This window comes from Papilio machaon, chromosome 24 (assembly GCF_912999745.1).
Source record: "Papilio machaon chromosome 24, ilPapMach1.1, whole genome shotgun sequence".
Taxonomy (NCBI): Eukaryota; Metazoa; Arthropoda; class Insecta; order Lepidoptera; family Papilionidae; genus Papilio; species Papilio machaon.
The window spans coordinates 2,678,786-2,706,647 of NC_060009.1; the positions used below are offsets into that span (position 1 = coordinate 2,678,786).

The 27,862-nt window shown below is 33.9% G+C and overlaps 1 protein-coding gene across 1 annotated transcript in view; it reads right to left on the reverse strand.

The window, feature by feature from the left end:
- Positions 1-7,604: 7,604 nt before the first annotated feature.
- The window catches only part of LOC106708471 (lateral signaling target protein 2 homolog), a 32,642-nt gene continuing 12,384 nt past the window's right edge, over positions 7,605-27,862 (reverse strand). The window contains exons 2-14 of the mRNA XM_045683865.1: positions 23,450-23,590; positions 16,252-16,389; positions 15,835-16,025; positions 15,342-15,489; positions 14,525-14,630; positions 13,552-13,707; positions 13,322-13,430; positions 11,367-12,815; positions 10,878-10,982; positions 10,212-10,432; positions 9,120-9,306; positions 8,213-8,379; positions 7,605-7,929 (exon numbers count right to left, since the gene is read on the reverse strand). Of these exons, the coding sequence (XP_045539821.1) occupies positions 7,793-7,929; positions 8,213-8,379; positions 9,120-9,306; positions 10,212-10,432; positions 10,878-10,982; positions 11,367-12,815; positions 13,322-13,430; positions 13,552-13,707; positions 14,525-14,630; positions 15,342-15,489; positions 15,835-16,025; positions 16,252-16,389; positions 23,450-23,590 (3,255 nt within the window). The 3' untranslated portion in view covers positions 7,605-7,792. The remainder of the gene's footprint in view (positions 7,930-8,212; positions 8,380-9,119; positions 9,307-10,211; positions 10,433-10,877; positions 10,983-11,366; positions 12,816-13,321; positions 13,431-13,551; positions 13,708-14,524; positions 14,631-15,341; positions 15,490-15,834; positions 16,026-16,251; positions 16,390-23,449; positions 23,591-27,862) is intronic.

Here is a 27,862-nt window from a genome sequence, read left to right on the forward strand (position 1 = left end):
AAAGATATAGTATGTTCTTAATAACATTTCGCAAGTTACATTACATGTTGTTTAGTTACTTTCTTTGTTTTCATTTTAATTTAAAACTATTGATTATACTTTTAAATGTTCCTTCTATGTACAAAGGTAACTTTACGAGGTCTGTTTTACATTTTATAGCTCTCGAATCCAAGCTTGAAATTTCGGTAATGGAACAAAGATACTTATTCGGAAGTCGTGAAGAAAAACGTATAAATATAAACAAGGATTTATAATAATTTTCTAGTCTAAAAAGTTGTGTTGCAGGTCCAACAGTACGTGAAACATTCGCCATGGAAGACCCCGTAGTGGTAAACGATGATGGAAAAAAGTTTAGCCATTACAAGGTGAAGAAGAAATGTTGCCATAGTTCTCCAAAACCAACAAAATTTTGATATCAAATCTCTGCTCACATACAATGTTCTTTTACCCTTCATTAGCAATAACAGTAAATCAAGATTAATTTTTACTTTAACACTATTTAGGTTAGTTTACTTGTGGCTTCCATATTGTTTTTTTATAGTTAAGAATCTATGACCAACAAATATGTTAGTATAAAAAAAACTGCTATGTCCCTGGTGATTACAATTGAATCTGAATTTGACAGTTAACCAGTCGTGTGCGCTACCAAGCGTTTATTTATTCGCTTTTATCCGAGTTATTTTTTTATGCCATGAAATGAAAATAAAATAAAAATATCTGAAATTATTGGAGTGAATAATGAAAAAAGAAAAAAAAAAAAAAGTGGAAAAAATTCTTACGAAAAGTTGCCACAACACTTTTTGCTAAAGACGAATGAGCGCTACTTCACCATGGCAACGACGTGACAATATAATATAACGAGCATTCATAGAAATAAAATATACTTTGTGAAGACTTACGTTTTTTATTCATAGAATAAACATTGGTTCCTTCACTAATCAATTGAAAGGAACTTCGTTCCATCCGGGTGTCCCAACACACCTCTCAAGTTTTTTCTGTATACTAATTTAAATTCGATTGGTATATTTGTAATTCTTGGAATGGTTTAAATTGAAAACATTTTCTTTTGATATTCAGCGCAAACATTTAATGGATTCTTTTCTCGCGAAATGTCACTAACGAAATTTTTTATTACGGTCAGAATACGTTGAAATTTTCAACTGAAATCTCCGACCATTTTTAATTCTAAAGCTTTTAATAAGATTTTATAATTGAATAAATGTAATTTTGTAGCCAAACAAATTTCAAGCTTACTGTTTGAACGGCGGAGTATAACGAGTAATAAAATTTAATATTTTTAACTGTAGAAGAAGAAAATGAAAACATTTATGTAAAAGTACTTAAAGTAAAATTACATTCAACTTTTTTATTAAAAGTCACAAATTAAATAACTTTGAAGTCCATTGAACTTTATACCTACGGTATTATTTATTATTTATATAGGATAGGAACTAGTGGTGGTCCGCGACTTCGACGACAGAATAAAAAAAGGAGCCTACAATGATCTCGCATGCATTAGCTACCTGACAAACTCCCGTCAAAAACCTCCAATTACTCGGAACTAACGTGGACTTGCAGAAAGACAAAAATTTTAAGATTGGTCTTTCGTTATAAGTAAAACAAACACAGTCGAACCTGGATAAGTGAGAGTGCAAGGGACCGCGATATTTTTTCTCGCTGATAGAGGTTTCTCACCCAAGTTACTCACGTATTGAGGTCATCCGTCAAGACCGGACTCTCGCTTATCATATTAAGTTCACGAAAAATATATTCGAATTTTATTCATTGTATAGATAATGCAGGATTTAGATAAATAATTATAAATCATCATAATTAAGGGAATAAATATAGGAACATGTTACTATCACACTCAAAGATGTTCACTTAAATGAGTCGCGTATTGCAGATTTTTCGTACTAAATAATACTATAGACTCCCTTAGTGATCATTAACATCTCTAGTGCTACCGAAGTATCCTGTGAGTTACTTAAGCAAGTGACAATCATGATGGCATGTAACGTGCTTGCAGTATTTTCAACACAAACAAGCTGAAGTAATATAGAAAGCGCTCCGAGATCCAAACTCGTATATTAAATTTATTACTCGCATAATAAATGTAGCACATCATATTTGAGGAGACTAGTTTACAACGAAACTCGTTACTCGTTTAATGTTTATTTTGTGAATTTCTGCATCTCTTTATGATATATCATACATACTTTCTTAACAAGAAACGTCTAAATAAAAGTTTAGTTTTTGTTCGTTTTAATGCAATTTCATTTATGCAATTGTTTACTTATGTCATAAACAATCAAGTCTTTAAGAATCTGGATGAAAGAAGGTATTATATAAGTTTGTTACATTATTTTTTACCAAAAAAATCATGGAGGTGCATTATTAGTTTATTTTTATACTAATGAAGTCTTAATGCTAGTTTTATTTTGTTTCAGGTAACCGAGCGTTGTTGAATTTAGACTTAAATTTAATGCCAAAATTTTTAAATGTTGGTTTTTCATAACGCACAAAGATTTATTTCTCATATTACAGATGTATTACTCTTTTAAACGAATTTAAAAAGTATAGTTTTTGTTGCAATCTATCTTGAAAAACTGAACTTTGAAGTTACCATAAATAAAATTATCGAATAAATGTCATTGGGTAAGTAACATTAGAAGTGCAATTCTTTCTGAGAGCTTCCGAGTAACTTAATAAACGAGCTGCAATCCTCCAATACTTTTGTCAAAGGATAGCAAAAATTGTATTTTATATAACCTCAAAAATATAGCGATATTTCTATTTTGATCATTATTTGCATTTGTTAACAAAATAGAACGTTTTTACCACCTCCAAAAAAAAAAAAACATGCTATGTAACTTTTTCTACTAGTACTGATCCTGGTAAGATTTAACTCTGTTTGAATTATTGTATTGTGTCGGTCCATTGTAAGTGTATACACATAATACTCTATAAATAACTACAATAACAAGTGTTTTTTTTAAGAGAAGGTACAAACGAACAGCAGGAACAACGAGGTGATCATCAACGTACATGACTTCCTCAACATGGTAGTGCAGATGCGTTGCCGTCCTCGATACGATAGCTTCTGGAAGGATCCTAAGTCCGCATCCTTACGGACGTTTTTTACGCCGCGTTAACGCGTTCAAATTGAATAAATACATTTCCATATAACAAGTATTTTTTTAGCCGACTTCAAAAAGAAGGAGGTTATCAACTCGACTGTATTTTTTTATGTGTGTTACCGCGAAACTCCGCTCCTGGTGGTCCGATTTTGATAAAAAATATTTTAATCGAAAGGAAGTGCTTGCAGATGGGTCCCATTTTTTTGTTTTTTTTTTTTATTTATATTACAAAGTGGCAAACGAGCAAGCGGCAACATGAATTCGCCGAAATGGCGAAGCGACCACTGCCCACAGACATTCGCAATTGCAAATGAGTTGCCTACCCTCAATCGACGAAGGAGGAGACGAACAAAAAGAGAATATTTAAACTTCCTATGCATCTCCTCCTCCATCAAATCCACCTCCCCTTCCCATTCTTTCCTTATAAGAAAAGGGTGGGAAGGGAAAGAGGACTAAAATTAGGCCTCCGGCACCACACTCATCAGACTGTATGCGGAATTACTTCCACTTCACGCCAGTCTTCTGTGTGGTCGTGGTATTTCACCGGGCGAGCCGGCCAATTCGTGCAACAGATGTTGTTGTTGCTGGCGTCAATCACTGTTAGTCTTTTAAAAGCGATGCATTTTGAACACTGGATGAAGGAAATAAGAGTAATTTTAAAGTATTCATCACTCAACGTCGTGTTTTAACGCAGCTGAAAAAAAAGCGCCCGTGTGAATGCGTGCTAAGTCATTTTGGTTCGAAAATACCGCTGAAGACAGACAGTTCCATAACGCAGCTGTACATGGCAAATTCCTCGAGAACCACATCGTTGAGGAACACCAGCAATCAAGATTTTGTTGATGGTGATAACGACAATAGTTTTGTTTTTACCAATAATTAAATAGAATACTAACAAAGCCGGTCGGGTCACTAGTATTAATAATAGTACCAATATTATAAATGCCAAGGTTTGGATAAATGGTTGATGGATGTTTATTAGAAGGTATCTCCAGAACGGCTCAACGGATCTTGATGAAATTTGGCACAAACGTAGAACATAGTCTGGAAGAACACATAGGCTACTTACTAAGTTTTTTTTTAATTCAGCTCGGACGGAGTCGCGGGCGACAGCTAGTAATATTACAAATGCGAAAGTTAGGAGGATATTTGGATGATGGATTTATTAGAAGGTATCTCCGTAATGGCTCAACGGATCTTAATGAAATTTGTCACAAATGTAGAACATAGTATATAAGAAAATATAGGCTACTTACTAAGTTTTATTTTTATTCCACGCGGAGACACGGGCGACAGCTAGTATATTATAAATAAAACTGCCAATATTCTATCATACAATTTCCTTTATGTGATCAAAATGTTAACAATATTCAGCAAATATCACTCAAACTTGTGGTCTTGAAATTTAATATGCATTCATGATATATTTACCATTTTATTTATATATAATATACAAAAAGCTATGTAACATATGCTATTTGATTACTTATATATTGGATAACATATACACTAGTAATAACCTTTACAAAATTTACATACATCTCATTATTAATAACATTAGACTTATTATAAAAAAAATCCTATCAACTAACACCGTTAATATTTAAAAAGAAAAAAAAGAAAAATGGAATTTAAAAAATAATTAATTCTATATTAATTTAATATTAAATTTTTATTTTTAAAAATATAAAAACATTTCAATTCTTAAAATATATATTTCTATTATTCAAATTCTTTAATTTAAAAATGGAAACCGATTATTTAATTTCGGTTATTTTTTTTCAACCTTATTAATTTTGCAGAGAGATCACTTTAACCGCGTCGACTTACGATACAAATTAGCAAATATATTTTTTAAATCATTTTAAAATATTTAAAAATAACGCTTAATACATTTATGTTCAAATTAAAACGGAAAAAATTATCTTTATAAAGTTATTTTTTACATTAAAAATTCACTTTAGGTAATTGTGTCACGAGCTTTATTATATAATTCAATTCTTGTAATATAAATTTAAAAATAAAAAGAATTCAGAATTACAAAGAAAATATGATTTGAGATATAAATATACCAGAGATATGACAAAACGTAATTAGTCATTTCTGTCTTAGAAGAAAACAACTTAGTGAATAAAAAGTTCTTAACAAAGACAATATTGTATTTTTACATTTGATTAAAACCTTACAAATAAAAACGACAAATGTTTCACATAACTTGAGTTTTCACTGCACAAACACCAACACAAGAATATGCTTGCTATCTCTGTTTCCAAAGAGAGTGAAAGAGATGAAAGTCTTTGAAAAAGTGTTTATGCAATTATCATCCATTTTGTTTTTCAATAATAATTAAATGTTTGAAATATTTTAAATATATACAATTTTAATTGCTCTTTTTATTCACGGATAGATTTAAAATATTATACTGAACGATAGCATAGTTTTTTTTTTTTTTTTTAATTATAAGGTGACATAGAAACAAGCGGCCACTTGAATTCGCCGAAATAGCGAAGCGACCGTTGCCCATAGACATTCGCAATTGCAGATGCGTTGTGGGGTCACACAGAGACATTAAGTTACTAAAAAAGTCAATTCCTATAAGTGATTAAAAGATTTACTTTTTATTTTAGTCACTTTTTTTAGCTTTGTCTATTATTATTTTTTTACTCTGTGCGCGAAATCAAAGTATTACAAAGTTATAGTCCAACAAGGATATCAGGCTCGGTGAGAGGCGCTGCTATCTCTGTCAGTTGACAGTCTCTGTCGGTTAACTCTGTCGGTAAAAACGACATGGACATAGAAAATGACACATGACATGACAGCTACAGATCCTTTGACATAGGGGGACGCTAGTGAGCTGTCATAATTTAGTTTAACTTACGGCCACCGATTTTGATATCCTTATCGGTCTATAAAATTTCTTGATAAAAACAAAGAAAATAACATCAAACCAGCATTACTTACCATAGGTTTCTGAGATCAAAATTCACGTTTAAAATTTTTTTTTTTATCTCTGTTTTGTCAAATATAACATGTTTTGTACAGATATTTTGGTCTCAGAAACCAACGGTTAGAGAGCTATTGATAACTTCATAACTATAACTATATACCAATTTTTATATCAGTCAATGCAGAAAAGAAAAATCAATTACATACTAATTTTACAATATATGTACAAAAACATGAAACCAGATTTCGTGACGTCACAGCAACGTACAGTAACCAAAGTCAACATCATGAAATCATCAGACATCTAGTACTAATATTATAGTCAAAATACTCAGAGAAAAAGATTGTCTGTTTGTTTGTAATGAATAAGCTTCGAAACTACTGAACCTATTTAAAAAAATCCTTCACTGTTATGAAGCTACACTATTACCAGGGGACATAGGCTATAAAATATGTAGCCTTACGACCTAGACCAGTGTTTCTCAAAGTGGGCGATAGAAAGGGGCATTAATGGGCCCAAAAAGAATGGGGGGGGCGTTAAAATTAATTAATAAAATTGTGGTTTTTAAATTTTTTTAGGCTGAATAAAAATTATGGGGCGCTGAAAAATAATTGATTTTCAAAGGGGGCGGTAAAAGAAATAAGTTAGATAATCACTGACCTAAACGAAGTCGCGGATACTAGCTAGTGTTTCATATCTTTGTCCCTAATTAACAAATTCTATGACGTCACAGCTCCGTACAGTGTTCAAAAACATTTCGAAATAATCACAGATGAATAAGCTAATAACCTTTAACGTATAATATATATAACATAACGTAAGTCTCATGTTTTTGTACATATGTTGTAGTCAAGATTATGAGTTAAATCAGGGATTCCCAAAGGGGTCGATATTTAACTTAAAGCATTGCAAATTCTCACTCTGTCTTCTATTGACCTAAGTCAGAATTAATAATAATAATAATAATAATAATAATTGATCTTAATGGTAGATAATTAGGCAATGGGGGTCTTTGTTAACGCTTCATTTTAAAAGGGGGTCTCTAGTCTAAAATAGTTTGGGTATTCCTGATCTAAATTATAAAAGACCGTGAATTAAAGTCAAATATCACTCATAAAAAATTATAATAAAATGTCAATTTGTTTCATTTACTAATTTTTTTATAACATCAAATAAGAAACATTTTTTTTTTAATTTATATTTTTCGATAAGTTCAGGTACAAATTTTAATGCAAGCTCTAATTTTGATGACATTAGTTCATAAAAAAACTGACTTTATTAATATAAGGTCACAACAATAATATAAAAAAAAATATTTTTTATTTTCTTCAAATTGTTTTTTTTTTTTTATAATTACAATTGAATTATAGATACTCATATAAAAAGGCGTTTAAAACATTTTAACCACAAAATAACATCATGATTATTATTGTGTATTTAACAGACTTCTAGTATATATAAAAAAATTAAACATTTTTAACCTAAAGTTAACACACGATTGTAAAGTTAATTCTCTTCGTATTTTTTTTAATATTTAACTCTTTATTGCTTCACTATTGTTAATAACTTGCTTTATTTAACCTCTTGCTTTGCTAAAATGTAGTAGATTTTTTTAACCTGTTGAACCTGTGCCTTTGCTATAGTTTTTTACTGGCATTTAACCTGTTTTTACTTCGTTAGTCTAGACCTATAGCTGTGTGTTGTCTCACCGATGATGACTGTGAGGTGTGTGAGGACGTCTCGTACTCTGATAGCACTCCTCACAGACTCTCACCGGCTTCATCTGACCATACCGTGGCAGAGGAATGGAGTTAGAACTGCACGATGCACAGAACACTTTACCTGTAAATTATTAATTTAATTTCAGTAATTATCATTTTAATTAATGAATTAAAGAAACCACTATTAGCAAGAGACTTTGTAAGTTATCGAAAAATATTAAAGATACTAAGGACTGTCACCTATTCCATCTAACTGAGGATTTTCAACTGCAATGATCGTTGTATGGACGTAAGAAATAACATGTATCAATAAAAATGTTACGTTTGTCATTATGACGTCATCGTTCCATAAATGAAGCACCAATATAACTTGACCCCTGCATACATGAGCATTGTATACTGACCGCAGTTCCTGCAGTGGTGGCGGCGACGGAAGGCGGTGAAGTGCGCGGCGCAGCGCATGCAGGCGGGCGCCGCGATGTCCGGCACCCACTCGGGCGCGCGCTCCACGCCCCCCGCACCCCCCGCACCCCCAACACCCCCCGCACCCGTCGCCCCCCGCTCCTCATCTCTGAGAAAAACATGAGCATTATTAACTGACTGTCATCTTCATAGTTAGTCATTACCTTAGTAACCTAATCGTAAACTAATCGTTGGTTTCTGAGACCAAAATCCACGTTTAAAGCATATTGTTATCTCTGTTTTGTCAAAGATAATGATAAGGATGGCAATATGTTTTATACAGAGATTTTTGGTCTCAGAAACCAACGGTTAATTATATCAAGAGAATCTCAAATAAACAAACATGTAAAGTTTGAAAGAAAGTTTGTTCCGTTAAATGACAATTTAGTGCTGACAATCAATATTGCCATGTTCAAATCAATTTCTACTGCCGTTAATTAAATATAGAGATAAATAGCTAGAGTAAAATGACAACACATATCTTTCTACCAACTAGCATTAGAAAAAGATCTTAAGAACATGTATTATTTCTTTTAATGTTTCTTACAGACTTTAGACAGACCTGGGTGGACAGCAGAGCAGATATTTTATATCGAAATTAAAATTGAGCTTTATACAATAAGGTTTAAGGTTTAATTTCACATTTTCCGACTTTTTTATCAAAAGCAAACGTGAAATTAAACCTTATTACAAACGTATAAAACACAATTATATTTGTGATAAATATGCTCCATTATCCCAGTCTGTGTGAACGGACCCTAACTATATATAGAATAGAATATAATAAACGTTTATTACCACATAAAAGAAAGGTTAATTTCGTGTTTTCAAGTTATATACAAATCTTACCTATAAGTTAAATCTCCAGTAGAGACAGAAGGCTGTAGATTGGTGACATCCAATGAGTTACGTCTCGTCTCCCTGTCCCTTGCAGCAGTGAGAGTGTTGCGAGGAGCGAGACTCGACTCCGAGGGTGAAGAGTCAGAACTGTCCGCGTACACTTCTTCTGCTGAGTACACGCTGTCGAATGAACTGCCTGGATGTCGAGAATAAATAGATATAAATAGTTTTTTTTTTATTTATAGAAAATCTAGGAATAAACGTACGCCTTTATCACCCAGAGTTAGTGTTAGCTTCTCAACAGTGAAGAAGTTAGCTCAATAGTTTCGGAACTTATTCAATGCAAACAAACAAACAATCAAATCTTTTCTCTTTATTTACTAGGTGTCGCCCGCGACTCCGTCATCGCTTAATTAAAAAAACTTAATAAGTAGCAATGTTCTACAACTGTGTCAAATTTCAACAAGATCTGATAAGCTGTTCCGGAGATACCTTCTTACAAACATCCATCCATCCATTTATCCATCCATCTAAGCTTTCGCATTTATAATATTAGTAAGAAGTAAGATTTATAACTAAAGAAAATTATAGAATAAAAATATAGTCAAAATTTATTTATGAAATTCTAGTTGAGTTATAAAGAATTGTATATTTTCAAATTTGTTTATGTCTAGTTTATGTCACAATAAACAGCACTTTTTTATTATTTAGTCAAACTGAATTTTTTTTATATCATAAGTTGGCAAACTAGCAAGCGGCCACTTAAATTCGCCGAAGCGACTACCACCCATAGACACCCACAATTGCTGATGCGTTGCCTACCTTAAATCGACGGAGGCGTCCCCTTTAGTCAAATCCACACAACAAAAAAGGACTAAAATTAGACCTCCGGCACCACACTCATCAGACTGTACTTGGAATTACTTCCACTTGACGCCTGTCTTCTGTAAGGTCGTGGTATTTCAACGACAACAATTTCAGCAACAATTTCAAATTTTCAAAAAAAAATTTTTCCAATAAAATATCAACTTAAAATTCCAAATGATAATTTGAAAACAACAATAACAATTTAAATACTAAGGATATAATAACAAAACTCACCATTCTGTATAACCTGATCTTCGGAGACCTCGTATTCGATAGCGTTCCCCTTGTCTGAGGGGTCACATGAGGCTGGTTCCTCTTCAGGCGGATCCGGGGTTTGATTCATTAGGAAGACAGATTTAAGGATATTCCTCAAATCTGCTGCGAAGTTAGTCTGCAACTGGTCTGCCACTCCCGCGATGCAGACAAACAGACGGTGAATCAAGTCCTCACTTGATCTGAAACACGAAGAATAATAGAAGCAATAGTATTAAATTGTAGCTTTGCTTGCAGTGGTTTTTTTTTCACAATTTAACTTATTCATTTTTAAACTAAATTGAATGCATTGTTGTCTATTGCATTATGTTCTGTAACAAAATGTTGTGAATTAGTATAATTGATGTGGCAGACATCTCTACAAACAGACAAATTATATAATGGTATGCGAAACTGCTATCTAATTGGATATTTTGCAATTAAGATGCAAGGAACAAAACAATGTTTCTGTAAATGAGCCACTGCAAAATTCCCTGACTGTACATTTTCCCTTACAGTTTATATTAAGATATCGTATGTTACCGTATCATTTGTTCAACAAGCAATGTACCATATCCATTGCTGCTTTAGTATGATAAGACGATATGCCCCTGGATATAGAGAACCAGCAATGTACATTGAACTCACTTGAACTTCCCCCTGGCTTGTTGTCTGGCGGCTAACTCCTGCGCCTGCAGAGCGAGCGCTATCTGCTCGTCGTCCGCGCACTCGGATGTACCGCAAGATGTACCACTGCAACATACAGACATACCATTTTTATATATAAATAACTTTTGCAATATAAGTAGTAACTATAGAATTTTTATTCAGATCACTGAAGCCGATCTTAAATTATTAACAAACTGTACAGATATTAATCTTAGTAATATTATATGTGCGAAAATTAAGATGGATGGATGTTTTTTTGAAGATATCTCTGGAATGGTAGAACGTATGGAAGAACACATAGCCTACTTATTATTACTTTTTAAAGCCGCGCGGACAGAGTCGCGGACAGCAGCTAGTAATAGATAAATATAATAAAAAGTTTATGAGAGAAGTTTTTTAATTTTATTTATAAAGTTAAGAAATGGAAAACTTTATGTTTAGGCAGTTGGGAATTAAAAAATATATTACCTTTCATCCATAATATGGTCCAAATTCAGTCTCAAAGGATTCTGAGCTTGAGTATTCCGATTGTCCAATATCACGATACCCGGCGGCCACATCTTCTTCTTTTTATTCTTAGAACTCTTCCTCGACTTCCTCTGTCTCCCGCTGTGCGTCGCCAACTCTGTCGTACTTCTACTCTCTTCTACGTTTTTTACTTCTGAACTCCTTCTCAATTCTTTTGTCGAATCTTTTGAAGTCTGTTCTGTATTGGTCCAGTCTAAGTCTTTTACATTCGTCGCTTCATTTAAACCATCTTCTTCTGAACTTATTCTATCTATATCTACATTATTTGAGGGTCCAGCTTGTTTGATAGTATCGTCGGTGGAAAAAGATCTTTCTAGATAGTTCTCGATTCTATCTTCTCTTCTCTCTTCATCCAGTTCTTTTATTACCCTGTTCTGTTGCATGAAATTATCTTTACTCTGATCTGTATCCGGTGATCTGTCTAAACTAGTATTTTCTGTACTGACACCTGAATCTACTGGTGATTCGTGTTCACTTTCATAGCCTAGCATGAATTTAACTCTTTCATCTCTATCTAGACTCATTTTTGCAGAATGAAAACTAGCATTATCCGCATCTAGATCATTATTTTCGACGAAATTCTGTCTAAATTCATCATTCGTTAGTAATAATGATGATAGGTTAGCGTTTGCTATACAAATATTAGTGTTGACTATTTCTGCTTCGATATTATCTGGCATTATTAATGGTATATCAGAATTTAGTATAACACCTGTCACTTCTTCGTCTTCTTGATTGAAAACTGCAGAGTTGTTATGTGACAAAGAAGCAAGAACGACAGGCTCCTGACTTATCGCGTTAGGTATGAGATAGCCGTGACTAGTTGACGGCATACAACTTAAAGGCTCATTTCTAGGCCCCGAAAACCCAAAATCTGAATCCTCAGTCGATATTAGAGTTGGGACATCGTTTGTCGATAGCGAATGCGTCTGATTGTGTTCTTGGATATCGATATCTGTCGCTATCGATGATAATCTGTCCGCTATTTCTGTAACTTGCTCGTTTAGTGATGTGACTAAATCGTTATCGGGTAATTGTCGATTAGTTTCTGTGGATGTCGATGCGGACACTGCGTTAATAACTAGAGGATCGAACATCATTAGTCCATTGGTTGATAAATTTCTTAATGAAGATAGATCGTTGGTTTCCGTTCTGCTTGTTTTTCTAGATTTTTCTACTACATCTTTGCTATCATTGGTCTGGAATGTATCAGTACTTGTTGTGTCAGAATAATGTCGATGGTCGTTGTTCTTTGAGTCAATAGTTTCTTCGTCAGTTTGTGTATCTTCAGTATCTTCAGTGAGTCGTCTCAGTCCATCTATAATTGGGGTCATAACTTCTATATTATCAGGGAGGTAGTCAGCGTCTGTTATTGTCGGTTCACTAGAGCTGGAAAGGAGAAAAAAAGATGAAAATTTCGATTTGCTAAATGAAGGGATTATCTCACTTTATACCAGGGGTTCCCAAAGGGGTCGATATTAAACTTAAAGCATTGCTAATTTTCACTGTCTTTTTCTATTGACCTAAGTCAGAATAAATAATAATAATTGATGTTAAAAGTAGGTAATTTGTCCAGGGGAGGCTGAGGTAACGGTTCATTTTGAAAAAGGGGGTCACTTGTCAAAAATAGTTTGAGAATCCCTGCTTTATACCCATAATTTCTTGGTTATCTAAGACTAAAGTAATTTTGATTATGCTTTACTAATACTATAAACAGCAGAGATTAGTTTGTTTTTTGTACTGAAATAACTGAACCGATCTAAAAAAAAACACTGTTAAGAAGCTACACTATCTTTGGTGACACTAATTTATTAATAGATTTATTTTTTTAATTCCACCCAGACAAAGTCGCGGGCAACTGCTAGTATTTAAGAACAAAATTAATTTAACAAAACCTTTGTGTGGAGTACAGGTCGCGGCAGTGTGCGTGGTCGGCATAGAACTTGGATACAAACTCTCCGATGTCCGGATAGTGACAAGTTGAGTCAGTCAGTGTTTCTACACCTGTAAAAAAATATACAAAAATTATTAAACGCATATTATTAAAGTTCAAAAATTAATAAATATAACAAAAGACTTTCTTAGCAGTGTGTGTGCTAAGTGTAAAAAGGATGGTTTTCCTTACTCTGTGGCAAGTCCAGTCCTGCAAGGTTGGAGATATCCTCGTTGGTGCAGAGCAGTCTCTCCAACGCCATCAGCTCGCGCCGGTCCAGCGTCCACAGAAGAGACCTGATCTTGTGCAACAAAGTGCGAAACGGACGGAACATGTCCGACATTTCTTCTGGAAATATTAAATTTGATTGTTAAGTAGTTTACCATAGCTATATTAATAATACCACACTCAGAATCAATGGCTCCTTAATGATAATCATTCCGAGTGCAACATTAATTTTATATCCATAAAAATGTTTCAAATATCACCAAAAGCCTCTCATCATGTCACATCACATATAACGTGCTATGAAACTGAAATTAAATTTCGATAATTGTGTTCAGTATATTTAAATATAATATTTTCTAAAGGTTTTTTTGTCAAAGACTCAAATAGGGTCGGCAGTAAAAATTAGTGAACCTAAACTAATGTTTATGTCACAAAAACCTTTAGCGACGACCCCTAGTGAGTGAGATATGACCAAGGAGATGATGATGATGATGATAATTGTTAAAGACTTCACGGACTATTATATAGCATTACTCCATTCTTAACAAGAAGTGTAATCAAGGCAGATCAGATCGAGGCAAGAAGATCAAGACAAGGCAAGGTATAAATATTTTCAGATATCTTGCCGGCTCTTAACTTTGCGTGAGTCGCTGCGTAGAATACAATTTAGATATGTGTATCAAGATAACGATGGCTCTTACTAATAAGACCTAATGTACAAATTGACAACTTTTCAGGAGAGGCTCTCAAAGTTTCAACCATATAGAAATATAGACCCAGCAAAAAAATAATATTTATATCTGTAAAGGTGTACTTTGTTTAGTGAATGTTGTTAAATTAAGAGGTAAAATTTAAAACAAAAAAGTAAAAATCAGATTTGGTACTTTGGTCCTTATACATAGGACCCATAGTTGTATGAAAAGACTAATTTACATACCAGGTGGTTTATCAATACTGAGTGGTCCACTGGAGTAGATGAGCAGACCGCTAACTATGGCCAGTCGGGGCACAGCGAACATCAGAGCCGGGTCATAAGAATCAACCTGCAAAACATTATAAAATTTCGATCAAAAATTATATTTTGAAGATTTTGTGAGACGAATTCTTTGTTCTTTTTTCATTGTACTGTTATTTGTCCTAATAAATAAAAATAAATAAACTGAAAAAGTGTCAAATAACATCGAATAGTGACCAGTATGTGTTTTTTGATTTTCGATTTACATATGTACATTTATCTGACGTTCTTACGGTGAAGGAAAACATCATGATGACTGCACATATCTGAGAAGAAATTCAATGATATGAGTGAAGTCAACCCACACTTGGTCAGTGTGGTTGACTATGGCCTAGTCACCCCTAATTTAGGGTAGGCTCCGAGCCCCGAGGGTATAGTGATATACGTCCCTACTGAGGGGTCAGCTCACGCTGATGATGATGATGAGTGACCACAAACATTTTAAAATTTACCAATCATATTATAATCGTGAAGTATAAAAATTCTTGGCTGTTCTTGGTTAGTTTCGAAAGAATGTCTTATCAGGTGGGTGCCATGTGACTTTAGCGGTACAGGAGTCTTGTCAATACCTAAATTTAAGCGAGCCAACATTAAGTTTGAATAGCACTATATTCAGATTGTCAATCAGCTGCTCGGAATCGTACAATCGCTGCGCAGAACACAATGTTAGGTATAGGGGGTGAACATGACCTCGAACTGCCAAGATATTTGAAAAGACTTATACTCATTTAGAACATACCTGTTCCTGTGTGAGCAATCCTTGTTTTAATGCTCTCCGAAGACTCTCAGAGAAAAGGACGCAGATCAGCTGCTGCGCCTCGAACTCGTGAGGAGTCTTCACATTCACCATGGCACTTACGTAGCACAGTTCGAATTCCGCGAACAACCTATAAACAACATTATGTTTGCAAAACACAGTTAAATAAACAATATAGCGTTAACTCGTAAGTAGACTTGGGTAGGCAACACATCTGCAATTGCGGATGTCTTTTAGCATCAGTCGCTTTGCTATTTCGTTGAATGCAGTGGACATCATGGTCGTTTTCCACCTAATGATATAAAATTTGGGTGATTTTACGAAGGGCCCTAAAACACGGGATACATACAGCAGATGACCTTAAATCCTTACGATAGATTCGACGATCATAACGCTTACAAGAACATCCTGTAGTTATAAAGGAACTTTTGGTTAAATTGTGAATGTAACCAAACTCAATCTATCTCTGTCTCACCTATCAAATATCCGTAGACTCTCGTGCAGCATGTCGTCGTGTGGGGAGAGCGCGAGGTCCCTGGAGCGCAGGCACTGTTCTCGGAGCAGCGAGCGCACTGTCTCTAGGCTGCGGGTGAGCGCCTTCGCAAGCGGACGCATTGCAGCTGATTCTTCCTCGCGATTCATGATTGATGAACCCGCCGCCAAACACTGTAATGGTAACAACATACTATGCAATTTATAATGCTCGATGAATGGTAAGATAGTAGCTGAAACTAATTTTCTTTAGCAAAACAAGTTAACAAGAAATTTAGAAACAAATGTACACCTAAAACAGACACACACAAATTTTTGAAACGGGCAATGAACTTTGGGAACCTAATCTAGCGTAAGGCGTAGTGGACCACTGGTACTAAGTATGAGTGAGTATGTGTACCTCTGCGCCGAACCACAGCTGCCCCGCGAGGTTGTCTTGCAGCACGTCCTCCGGGAACTTAACTCGGAAGCCGCGCGCCACTCGCTCCTCGCCCAGTACCTCGTCCATTATCTGGCTCGTCACGTTCAACACGCGATCCTGGAAGCAAATATGTACCACATATATACACAAATTGTTCGATTTATCGTTCATTCCCTTTCTATTTTTATGCATAATATAGTCAACGGATGACCCAAAACTGCTTTAAGTTTCCTCATTTACCTATCACAGGAGACACAGGATTATTTGTAAAACAACCTGACTAAACCAATCTAATGCTGATTAAAATGTAATTCTAGATATTTTGTCTATTTATCTAGAATTTTAAATAGATAAAATAGATCTAAGATAGACAAAAAGTGCGTATGTCCGAAAGATTTGTATAAAAATATGTAATTTTCAGAATGGTGAATGAACAACAGACCGTATCATATTTGATTCCAAATACTTTTATTACCTTGGAATCGAACCCAAACCAGGAAAATGCAGATTTTAACGTGTTACATGATTTTGCATTATCTATAATACATGTTAATCTAAAGAGTGGCTTTATCTATTGCGTTTTATAATTTTTTTTTTTATAGATAAGTATAAAGATAGTACAGATGTAATGGGTATAAATGTCTACTTTTACTTGACAGATCAAATACTTCGAGATAATATCTAAACGACCTTGTACTATTGATATGAGATAGAAGGAAAAAATACTCCGTTTTATATCTCAGTGTATCTTATGGTTTTGTCAATTATACACAATTTTGGATGGTTCAACGGCATCTAGTCAGTTAATAAAAAAGTAATTTATGCTTTCTAGTCAGTATATTAAAGATCTGTCGAATAAAGGTAGTCAATGCATCTGCAAATGTCTAAGGGCAATAGTCGCTTCATTATTTGGCATAATCAAGTGGCCACTAGCTCATTTGCCACCTAATGTTATAATAAAAAAAAAACTTAATCCAATAGGAATGTAACAAAGTTATTTGGGACATATTTTCTTTATAAACATTCAAGAACAATCAATTTCTTTGCACACAAACAACTGTGAAAAGTCGGTTAGAAAACAGGTAAGTCGATAGTAAGGAAATCTCGTTACAAACGGACGGGTGAATGTAAACAAGGCGATTATCGCGGCAAGGGCGAAGCGGCAAACTTTTTTATAGCATTACCTTGGCCAGAGAATCCCAAAGTGGGTATACTATTACTGAGTCCAAAGTATCCAGTCAGCGATAATTAATCCCTTATAAAATGTAAGTTTTCCTTCGTTTGAAAGACAAGCAATTAGTATGAACTTTAAGATGATATAAACCAGTTTAAAGCAGACTTAAACTGGCAGTACACCGTTAACAGTTAACGAGAGAGGAAACTCTTTACGTATTCTAGAAAAACATACTTTTCATTTATGAGTCAACAGTGAATGTACTCAAAGGCATAATTAATGTATTCGAGTAAGATAGAACAATACGAATCTAAACGTAATCCACGACTTGTAATCATCAGGGAACGACATCAGCTTGTTACTTCGTACAAAATTATTCTGAAGCAAAATCAACTATTTTTTTATTATTTTATACTAAGGTTACCCCTTTGATATAAAGGCATGAAAGGAAAACATAACAATTCTACTATTCTTTAAATTACTGAAGCATAAAAATCGTATAATAAATATCAATATAATACTTTAAAAACAATGTCCTTAGAACAAAGAAAAATGCTTTCGATAACAAACAAATAGCATTCAAGCATGTCTAAACGATTAGACGATAAGAGTAACGCCACATGCACGTGCGTGTATGTAAAACATAACCACGTGCGTGAGTTTTACGACCAACTCTTTATACCTGAAATTACTTGCGTCCTAACGACCAAAATCGATAATCGATCTTTAGGATCGATCCGAAAATAATTTCAATTTATATGAAACGAAGTATAAAATTATTTAATCATCCCCTTGAACAATTGACGTTTTCGATTGCTATCGGGATGTTTTGATCGGTTAAATTTGAACGTGGTTACTAGAATTGTGTAAAGATGGATTATACCACAGTTCAATGTAATACATAGGTTATTGGCAAAATTATCTCTGTGAATCTCAAGTTACCTACCACGTCTTGAGTGATTTCACAACAAAAGTAACAGACCAACATCTGTTCACATACTGCGTAATGTTTTATAAACGATTCAGATTGTCACGATAACTAGTGATGTACTAATGTTAATATCGATAAACATAGATTTCATATAATCGATTTTTGACGTACATGATATTCAATTTGAACAAAGCCTGCGTCACTCAACAACATAAACGTCTTCAAAATCTTCAATTGCGATAACATAGTACAATCTTTAAGAGATATTCAATAAAATATTATTAGGATATCTATATATATAAAAGAAAGTCGTGTTAGTTACACTATTTATAACTCAAGATCGGTCGAACTGATATAGCTGAAAATTGACGGGGAGGTAGCTTAGAACTAGGAGACGGACATAGGACCTTTTTTATCTTGTGTGCAATTTTTTTTATTCCGCGTGGACGGAGTCGCGGGTAAAAGCTAGTTATTTATATTGCTCCAATCATCCAACAATATAGTATGGCGTTGACATTAAATTGGAGATCTATTTTAAGTATATAAATTTTCCGTCAATCGATAAATTCCGACCTGTAATCGTTATTAACACGTATATGCACATCACTATACCACGTGGTGACGTCAGAGCGCACAATCGAGCTCTCGGCGTGGCGTGACTCATATAAAACAAAATCGTCTCGAACTCAATACACTTGTATACCGTAGGTAAATTTTCCATACGTAGCTAGATTTGGCTCACGCACAAAGGAAATCGTCGATAAGCAAGATAACGCTACTGTTATTAAATACAAGGAATTAACAGTCTTATAGAAGAGTAGTTACACGATATATCAAGCAAAATAATACAGTCTATTGCTTTCTTTTACTCAGCATTCCTCGGACTATAAAAGTTCAAACTTGTATAAATGAAATTAAATGGTACTGAAAATGATACTAGGCTTAGGTCCTATTTCTTGGTGAATACAAAATGGAATAGTTTTTCACATCAATGGGACCATATTTTGCTACAATGCAGGGAAAAAAGTATCTTTTTATAACGTAGTATGTATTTTGATGTAATAAAACCTAGGCAAATTGCATCTATTGTGAAATTGAAAATATTATTAAAATACAAAAATATATCGTAATTGCTTATTATATAAATACATAGCAGATTTGTTTAACCAACTTATATATATATATATATAATATAAAAAGTCAGCAACTTAATAACAGGTTTTTAAACATGTTATTATTTCTTTAAATACAAGACCATATTCAAAAGCGAAATTTTACACCAAGGACGTTTAAGTATTAATTTATTACACGGTAATATTAATCTAGCTGTACCCGCGACTTCGTCCGCGTTAAATACTGTCTACGAGAAGCATAGGCTTAGGCTAATTATTTTACTTAAACTTACAGAACATTCACATAAACCTTACATATTCCCATACAAATTTTCATCTCATATTTTACACCCTTGAGGGAAAATTTTTACAAACTTTGAATGTCATATTTAATTTTGTCCAATTAACAGCTTAAAAAATAAGTTTCAAGCTTCTAACTGTAAAAATGACGACATAAACATACAACTTTTCATTCCCCCTTTCAACCACTTACAACCCTTTTTTCACATTAAAAAGCCTATGTCCTTTCTCAGATTCTAGACTATCTGTGTACCAAATTTAATATACATCGTTTCAGTAGTCTTGGCGTGAAATAGCGACAGGCAAATAGACTTTACTTTCGCATACGTAAGATTAGTAAGGATAAGTAAGAATAAAATTAAGGAATTGTTATGACAAATTTATACAAATTGATAAAAATAACCACGAAATCGTCTGACAGAATAAAGCAATATGCTGAAGCATTTTAAACGAGGACATGACCTTATGGCTTACGAACAAATGACAAAATGAATAATATCACACTGGCATACCGCTTTTTTTTAAACAGGTACGGCGAATCTTATGCAGAGTTTATTTTATTATCCTCAGTTTAGTCCGTAAAACTTGTACAAAAAAGTCTTTTCTAACAATGTCTTTGACAAACATAACCTTATCTATTAATACAATTGGAATGTCTTCTTGTAATATATTTAAAAAAAATCACATTTTAAAATGTTTATCGGTCTTTCTGTCTGTCCGCAAGGCCGTGTTTGTTCCAGGTAATCACTGGAACTGCTGCGCCGATTTTGACGGAACTTTGACGGAAAGGTAACTGATGCACTCGAGCTTATTATAGGCTACTTTTTTCTACGGTGACAAAGTCGAGATCGACCGCTAGTAAAATAATTACGTTTCAGTATTTCGAGAGTTGTCTATAATTTTTTTAGTAATTTTAATCCAGTTGTTAATTTATTATTCAGATGTCGCGTGCGTCACCACAAACCGTTGAAATTAATATTCGAACTTCGAGACTGATCTTTAAATTATTTCAATTACTTTTTATGCAACGAAGTACAAAATTATTCAAACGCACTAAAAAAAATTCGATTGATATTACCATTTTTAGATCAGTTTCAATTCGAACCAAAAGAAAAAAATAATCTGAGATCGAATAATTTCGGTCGTAGAATGAAAATCATCTATGAAAAAGTTTTTATCAAACACCCGTCACATAAATTTGCTTAGTCGTTGACATTTCGAAATACGCCAGGTGGCCTGCGAACGCCGACCCTGTGGGCTTTGCATTTTTATGGGTTCACCATAGAGGGCGCGGTCGACGACCGTAGGGTCGTAATTAAAATAAAACAACATTTTTCTTTGTAAAACCTAATCAAGCGGTTGTCGTTTCGTGAACTCGTTTTAAGTTCTGCGTTCTCGAAATAAAATTACGTCAAAGACAAAGAAAGAACTTCTTTGATGTTATTAATTCTTGAAATTGTTGAATTAAATTGTGAGATCTATTCATTTATTTTATATAATTGTTTAGATCAGTACTACCATTTTGTAGTTAACTCGGAGCAAACATGGATTTGCGGACAGAGAGAAAGACAAAAAATTAAAAAATTGAATATTCGTTTTAAGTAACGCATATACATCATGTTCGTATAAAGTGTTTTTTTTTTCCACATTACAAACAAACACTACAATTTTTTTAATAGATGGATGGATCGGGTACGGAACGGCTTAGCGGATTACGTTATTTTATGACGCGCGGACGGAGTCAAGAGCAACAGCTAGTAAAATTATACAAAGGCACACTTAACAATGTCCTATACTTGGAATTAACTGTCCCTTGAGTAAACTAGCACTTGACCAAGGTTCGATGAGATGTTAAGCTGAGATAGTTGATAGATTCTAGGCAAAACAACTTTGTTTCTTAAGAGCTGTTACATCATCCATAATTACTATCATTCTGAGATTTGTTTATTACTACTATAGCGTGAGCAGTCCAGTACCAAAGACAATTGATGTCCAATCACGTTGAATAATAAAAGATTTTTCAATGTTTTACGTATCTGAAACTTATAGATTCGCAATTGATATTGTATTCATAACGGTGATCCATGACGACGTATTTGTATAAAAACAATTCGTACAGATGTTTCGGCAATGAAAACTAACTAATATTTTATATCCATTAAGGATGAACAGATAATGTGGTTAGTATGTTACACCTGCGTATCAACTTTTTACATCCCACATATTAAGCGGGAATTTGCAACTGTTTTACCTCACCGTTAGGTTCCACTACCTAACAGAAATTTACCGATTTATTTGTTTTATTCAGTGTGAGACGGACAACAGTACATTTTTCAACAGATGTTTCAGTAGTGAAAACACAACTGTTTGCCTTTAATAGATGTTGTAAAACAACACTCTGTATATGTTATATCCGAAATTCGAATCAAGGGCATGTCTATTCTTAAATGTAGTACACAAATAGATTGAATACATTTACTAGTTAGGATTGTGCAACAATACATAAACTATTAAAAACAACAACGATAATGCTTTAAAATGAATCATAAGTTAATTGCACACTAGGGGGAAAATACATATCTCTTACGTCATACCAATGTTATCGGTCGTCAGATAATCAATGCATTCAAATTCATAGATAAAGAATGCATTTCTGCATGAAATATTTAAGCAGGCACGACTAAATGCTTAACGTTGGTTTCTGAGACCAAAATCTCTAAAACATAACGTCATTACCATAACAATATGTTATTAACGGGAATTTTGGTATCGGAAACATTGGGCACAAATGGTTAGTCTGTCTACATTTTAAAAGTTGCATAATCTTGAATCTTTGTTCATTTGAGACAAGTGAAGAGTTTTAAATGTAGGCATATAGACCTTTATTAACTGGACAACGCAACATTCACAGTCTGATAACCATGAACGATTTGCAACAATCGACAAAGCGATACTCAACTCATGACATAAGCCTGCAAAATTATAGAACCATTATCAAACCGTAACTCAAATAACAGAGGTTAGCTTAAACCTTCAATATACACTCAATAATGAAACCTTTATATTACCATTCCATCATCATCATCTCCCGGGCATTTTCCCACTCACGTGGGATTTGCACACGAGATTTTATAAACCTGAAAGTTTTGACTTAAGTTTTTACGGCCGGCCGCCTGCCTGTCACCAATCCTACTTGGGAGGGTAATATTACCAGGATTTTTTATATTACCATTTACAATTTACAATATAATTTTAAACATTAACACTTGGTTATAAAGTTCTATTCACAATACAGGTTACAGTTACGTCAACTTCCGTGATTTCAGTGGAGTCCCTTGGAAACAGAACTTACTTGGGAACAGAATAGACTCCATTGTATGACATAAACTACAAATATGATATTTGAATAATAAGTTAAAATACCTTATCCTTGCATGTTTTGCCTTACATATATACATACATATATCGACGAAAAAATTTAAGAGGTAGGTATATATCTAGTTAACTGACCAACTTTGGACCAGCATGGTTGGTCCTTTACTTTGGCTAGTAATCCTCGGTGGGGACATATGAATTGACGAAGACGTCGTTGCCAACACTCTCACCTCATTTTACTCTTAGTCACTTTTTTATCTCTTCAATTCTCTTTCTTTCTCTTACCTGTGCGAGCCGTAGCTGAGTAACGAGCGTGGAGCACCTCTCCGGGTCCTTGCGGCCGTCAAAGGAGTCCAGCTCGGACGCGATGATGTTGAGCGCGTCGTCCGCAAAGAAGAACTGCGCCAGTAACGATTGGTCCTCTCTCTGTAACAACAATATTAAAAAAAATTAAAAAAAATGTTAGTCATTGGTTAAGGAGCGCATACTTGACAAACATAAATGCATTGATATTTCTTTATAAGAGAAGAAAATAAATAACTGTACTTTGTTTTGAATATTTTCATTAACAAATGCTAAAACTAGCATTTCTAAGTAGCAAGCAATTTAAATGGTTTTATTTTTTGCTCAGTACACCAAAATGAACCATCCTTTATCCGGAGTAAAGCGCAGTTATCCAAAGATTTTACAATTCATTTTTGTTAAACCTGAATTAAACTAAGAGTAAACATGGCCAGAATCTTCAATTACCTACATTCTTTCGTAACTAACTAACTCAATGGACATAATAAAATTTCTAAAGAAAATAACCACTTATTGTGCTTGAGAACAAATTATAAAGCGTTGTGAATAGGTTAATTAATTCCGTTAGCCCTGAGAGAGCTCACCATAGGCCAATAGAAACTGAAATGCGACGTAACGCCTTGTCCTATTTGAAGCCGTATCCTTCAAATAACAAAGTAAACAATTTTAACTCAACTAACAACAACAACGAAGACGGCAATGACTAAATTTGAATCTTAACGAGAGAAATTGTTAAAATTATTGCACACGAAATTTAAAAGGGATTAAAATTTTTGAGACTAGAAAATCTATTCATAAACGAACACATCACAATAAATAAAATACTTGTTATTCAATTTAAATGTAATTTATAATAAAAAATACATCCAATTTGAATATAACTATATGTCATAAAGTAAGCTCCTCACAGACAGTCCTTGGGCAGGACGATTCGGTCGACCGGTCGGCGCCGCAGTACCATACGTAATACGTGGTACGTTTACTTTGTTCCAGTTCACTCGACTACTTTAATTTTGCCTTTTTAAAAAATACATAGAAATTATAATTGCGTAGCTTATAGAACAATTAAAAGATCATTTAACAGCTCGCACTGCTGACAATATTCTCACGCAAGTTCATATTATGGAAATTCTGATAACGCTATTATTTCAATAGTGCGTACTCACGCTGCGATAAATTAAAGAGACAAACAACCATCACAACTTGGCAACCTCTCCACTCTGTTGTAAAATATCTCAACTCGGTGTCCTTCCATTTGAGAAATAAAAAATTCTTTACACCACATTTTGTTCGCCTGTTACAATAAAACTATTCAATAAACTATAATTTCACCATATAATACCAATTTAACTTTTAATACAAACTTGTACAAGTGACGTGAAGAAATTCAAACACTCCTTCTACAGTCCGGACGACACGCTCCCAATAGCAGAAACAGCGTGTCGCCGGCATCAATATCAATTTGTGCAAGTCTTCTCTTTGCTCATTTGAACAACACTATCTGGTGATGTAAAACCGTTCAAAGTAACCGTGAGCGTAAACTAAAACTCTAACAATATTTTTCTAGGACTGTTTCGGGGTATATTTAAAGAAAAACTGAACAAATCTTGGTTGCTAGAGATGGCGAAAATAAATTTTTTTATGCTACCGTCATTTGGTCACTTGAAATCTGCAGGTCCTAGGTTCGAATCCGCCATGTATCAATGTGGTTTTTGATTATCGATTTACATATGTACCTTTATCCGACGTCTTACGGTGAAGGAAAATATCGTGATGCAAACTGCATATATTTGCCAAAATATTCAAAGATATGTGTGAAGTCAACACACACGCACTGGGCCAGCGTGGATAACGACAAGACCCCCAGTTAACAATATACACTAAACAGAAATACACATTTACAGGTGTAATTTTTTTTGCTGAAGGGCCTATGCGGCATCTTTTTCTATATGGTTGTAACTTTGAGAACCTCACCTGAAAAGTTGTCAATTTTCACATTGGCCCTTATTCATAGGAGCCATCGATTTACAAAACTTCTATTTGCATAACAATTTTTGAGAGCACACACAATACTTATACACAATCGGTTTATCGCGAAATGGGTTCATGAATCATATCCTTTGTTCGTTTTATTATCTGCTAGTCGCTGTTAAATCGAGGGCGTTCTGGTTAGTGGACGGCCAAGACAGCTAATATAGCTACTGAAGAATATCCGAATTGGTGAAAGTACACAAAGATTTTTCTTATACACAAACTAGTGATATTATTACTAGAAATAGTAAGTGTAATATCACAACTATAGTAGTCATTCATAGCAATATATTTTTGTCTTGTACTAAACTAGATCTTTCTTGTTAAAATGAGTTGGTTAATTAACATATTGACAATTGTTTGTCCAAAGATTGGACAATGGAGACTCACCGTATGAGATATAATGATTAATGAATGAATCAACGGATCTTGATAAAATTTAGCACAAATGTAGAACATAGTCTGTAAAAACACATAGGCTACTTATTAAGTTTTTTCTTTTAATTCCGTCTACACGGAGTCACGGACGACAGCTAGTCTCTATATAAACATATCGTTGTAACAGATATCAATATGTTTTAAACGGGAGTTTTGGCGTCAGGAACCCACGATAAGTGTGTTTCAATAAGTTATTGTTTATTGCTTAGTCATTGAGTGTTTTATTAATAAATTCTAAGTGTTATTATCAGAAACAATATCATGACAAATGAAAGAATGTAAAATAACTATAACATGTATACAAATATAATAATACTAGAAAATAAGGTTAGGTATATGATGCTAGATATATAAATGTACATAAAAAACAATTAACGAGCGACTTGTCTTAACAACTTGTATACGCATGTAAAGTTTACATTTAATTATAAATGAACCAGTTTAAATAATTAGCACCCGAAAGAGACGAGTCAATTATATTGCAGATGTCCGCTAAACGCGTCATCAAACTAGTTTTAAGAAAATAAAACGATAAAAGCGCTAAATTAAATACCTATTTCACGGTCTGTGGCACAAATTTTTAGAATAATCATTGAAAAGTCAATTATGTACATTTGGGAAGATCGTTTAAATAGACCTAACTATCCAAATAAGAAACATACTATGCCTCGCGAAGGCATCGTTACACTTTCGCTTTATGAAATGTTCCAACAGTTTCACGGATTATGACGGAACATGTTCCAATATTTTATAGGATTATGGCAGCATTGGTTCTAATACCGTGGCAGGATTAAACTTGCAGCACTATTATAGAATAGGGACATGGCCTGATATTACAGACTTAGTGTTACAATAGTACATTGAATATACTATTTGTCACGTTCACAATTGTAACAACTGTAGATCTGTCACGTGTTTTAACTCACTATCTTGATAGCCTAAAGATAAAAGCCTTTCTTTCGATCAGTTTGAATTGATACGAAATGGATTAATTAAATAGTTTTTAACAAATAAAATAAATACAACTTTTAAAAGACTTTCGTATTCTCTTTTTAACTTTTAACGACATTAAAGTTACAAAATTAAAAAGAAGAATATTTCATTTAAAATTCCAACAAAGCGATCGAAAACACTCAACATAATAGGGCCACTATTCCACCGTAAAATAAAACTATTCCAACGTAATTTTTTACACTATACGTCAATTACATTTTTTGAGTCGAACGAAAGTGACAATGGTATTGGATGAACGTCTCAATACAAGGTGATGCATTCACATAAATACCTTGCCCTATAAATAGAAATGACCCTGATTAAAAATATACGAGTCATTGTCAAAAGCAGATGTTGCATTAATGAGACGAATAACATGCCATCACAACGGAGAGTCTCCAACTATACGTGCCCACCTTTATAATATGGGCTACAACATTATTGCTATCCTTATGATTATCTCATCATTGCCCTACTCAACCAAAAAATAAAAATACGTGCCACGTCATTTGAAATTCACCTATAAAAATAAAAGGAATACAATCAGGTTCATAACCATATAGTAGTTGGTAGAGATTGCGGACTTCCTGTTTTGAAACAATTTGATACGATCCAGGCACACCTCTTTACCCTCTTACATAACTATACGATTACGATTACGACGTATCACTAATTTGGTCAGTATAAGCCAATTTAGGACGACCTCTAGCAACAACTACCACTCAAATTTGCGGCATCAATTACCTTTGTCAATCTTTCATTTATGTTCCATTCAATATGTTCTATATCAGGCAATTGCTGAATGGAAATGTGTTGATGTATTCATTTGTGATGTTTAAAACAAATGGAAACAAGTTTCGTAACATTTTGGCAGTACTTGACCTTACCCACTTTCAGGCGGTGTTCTCTAAATCCATACCAGTCGTGCGGTAG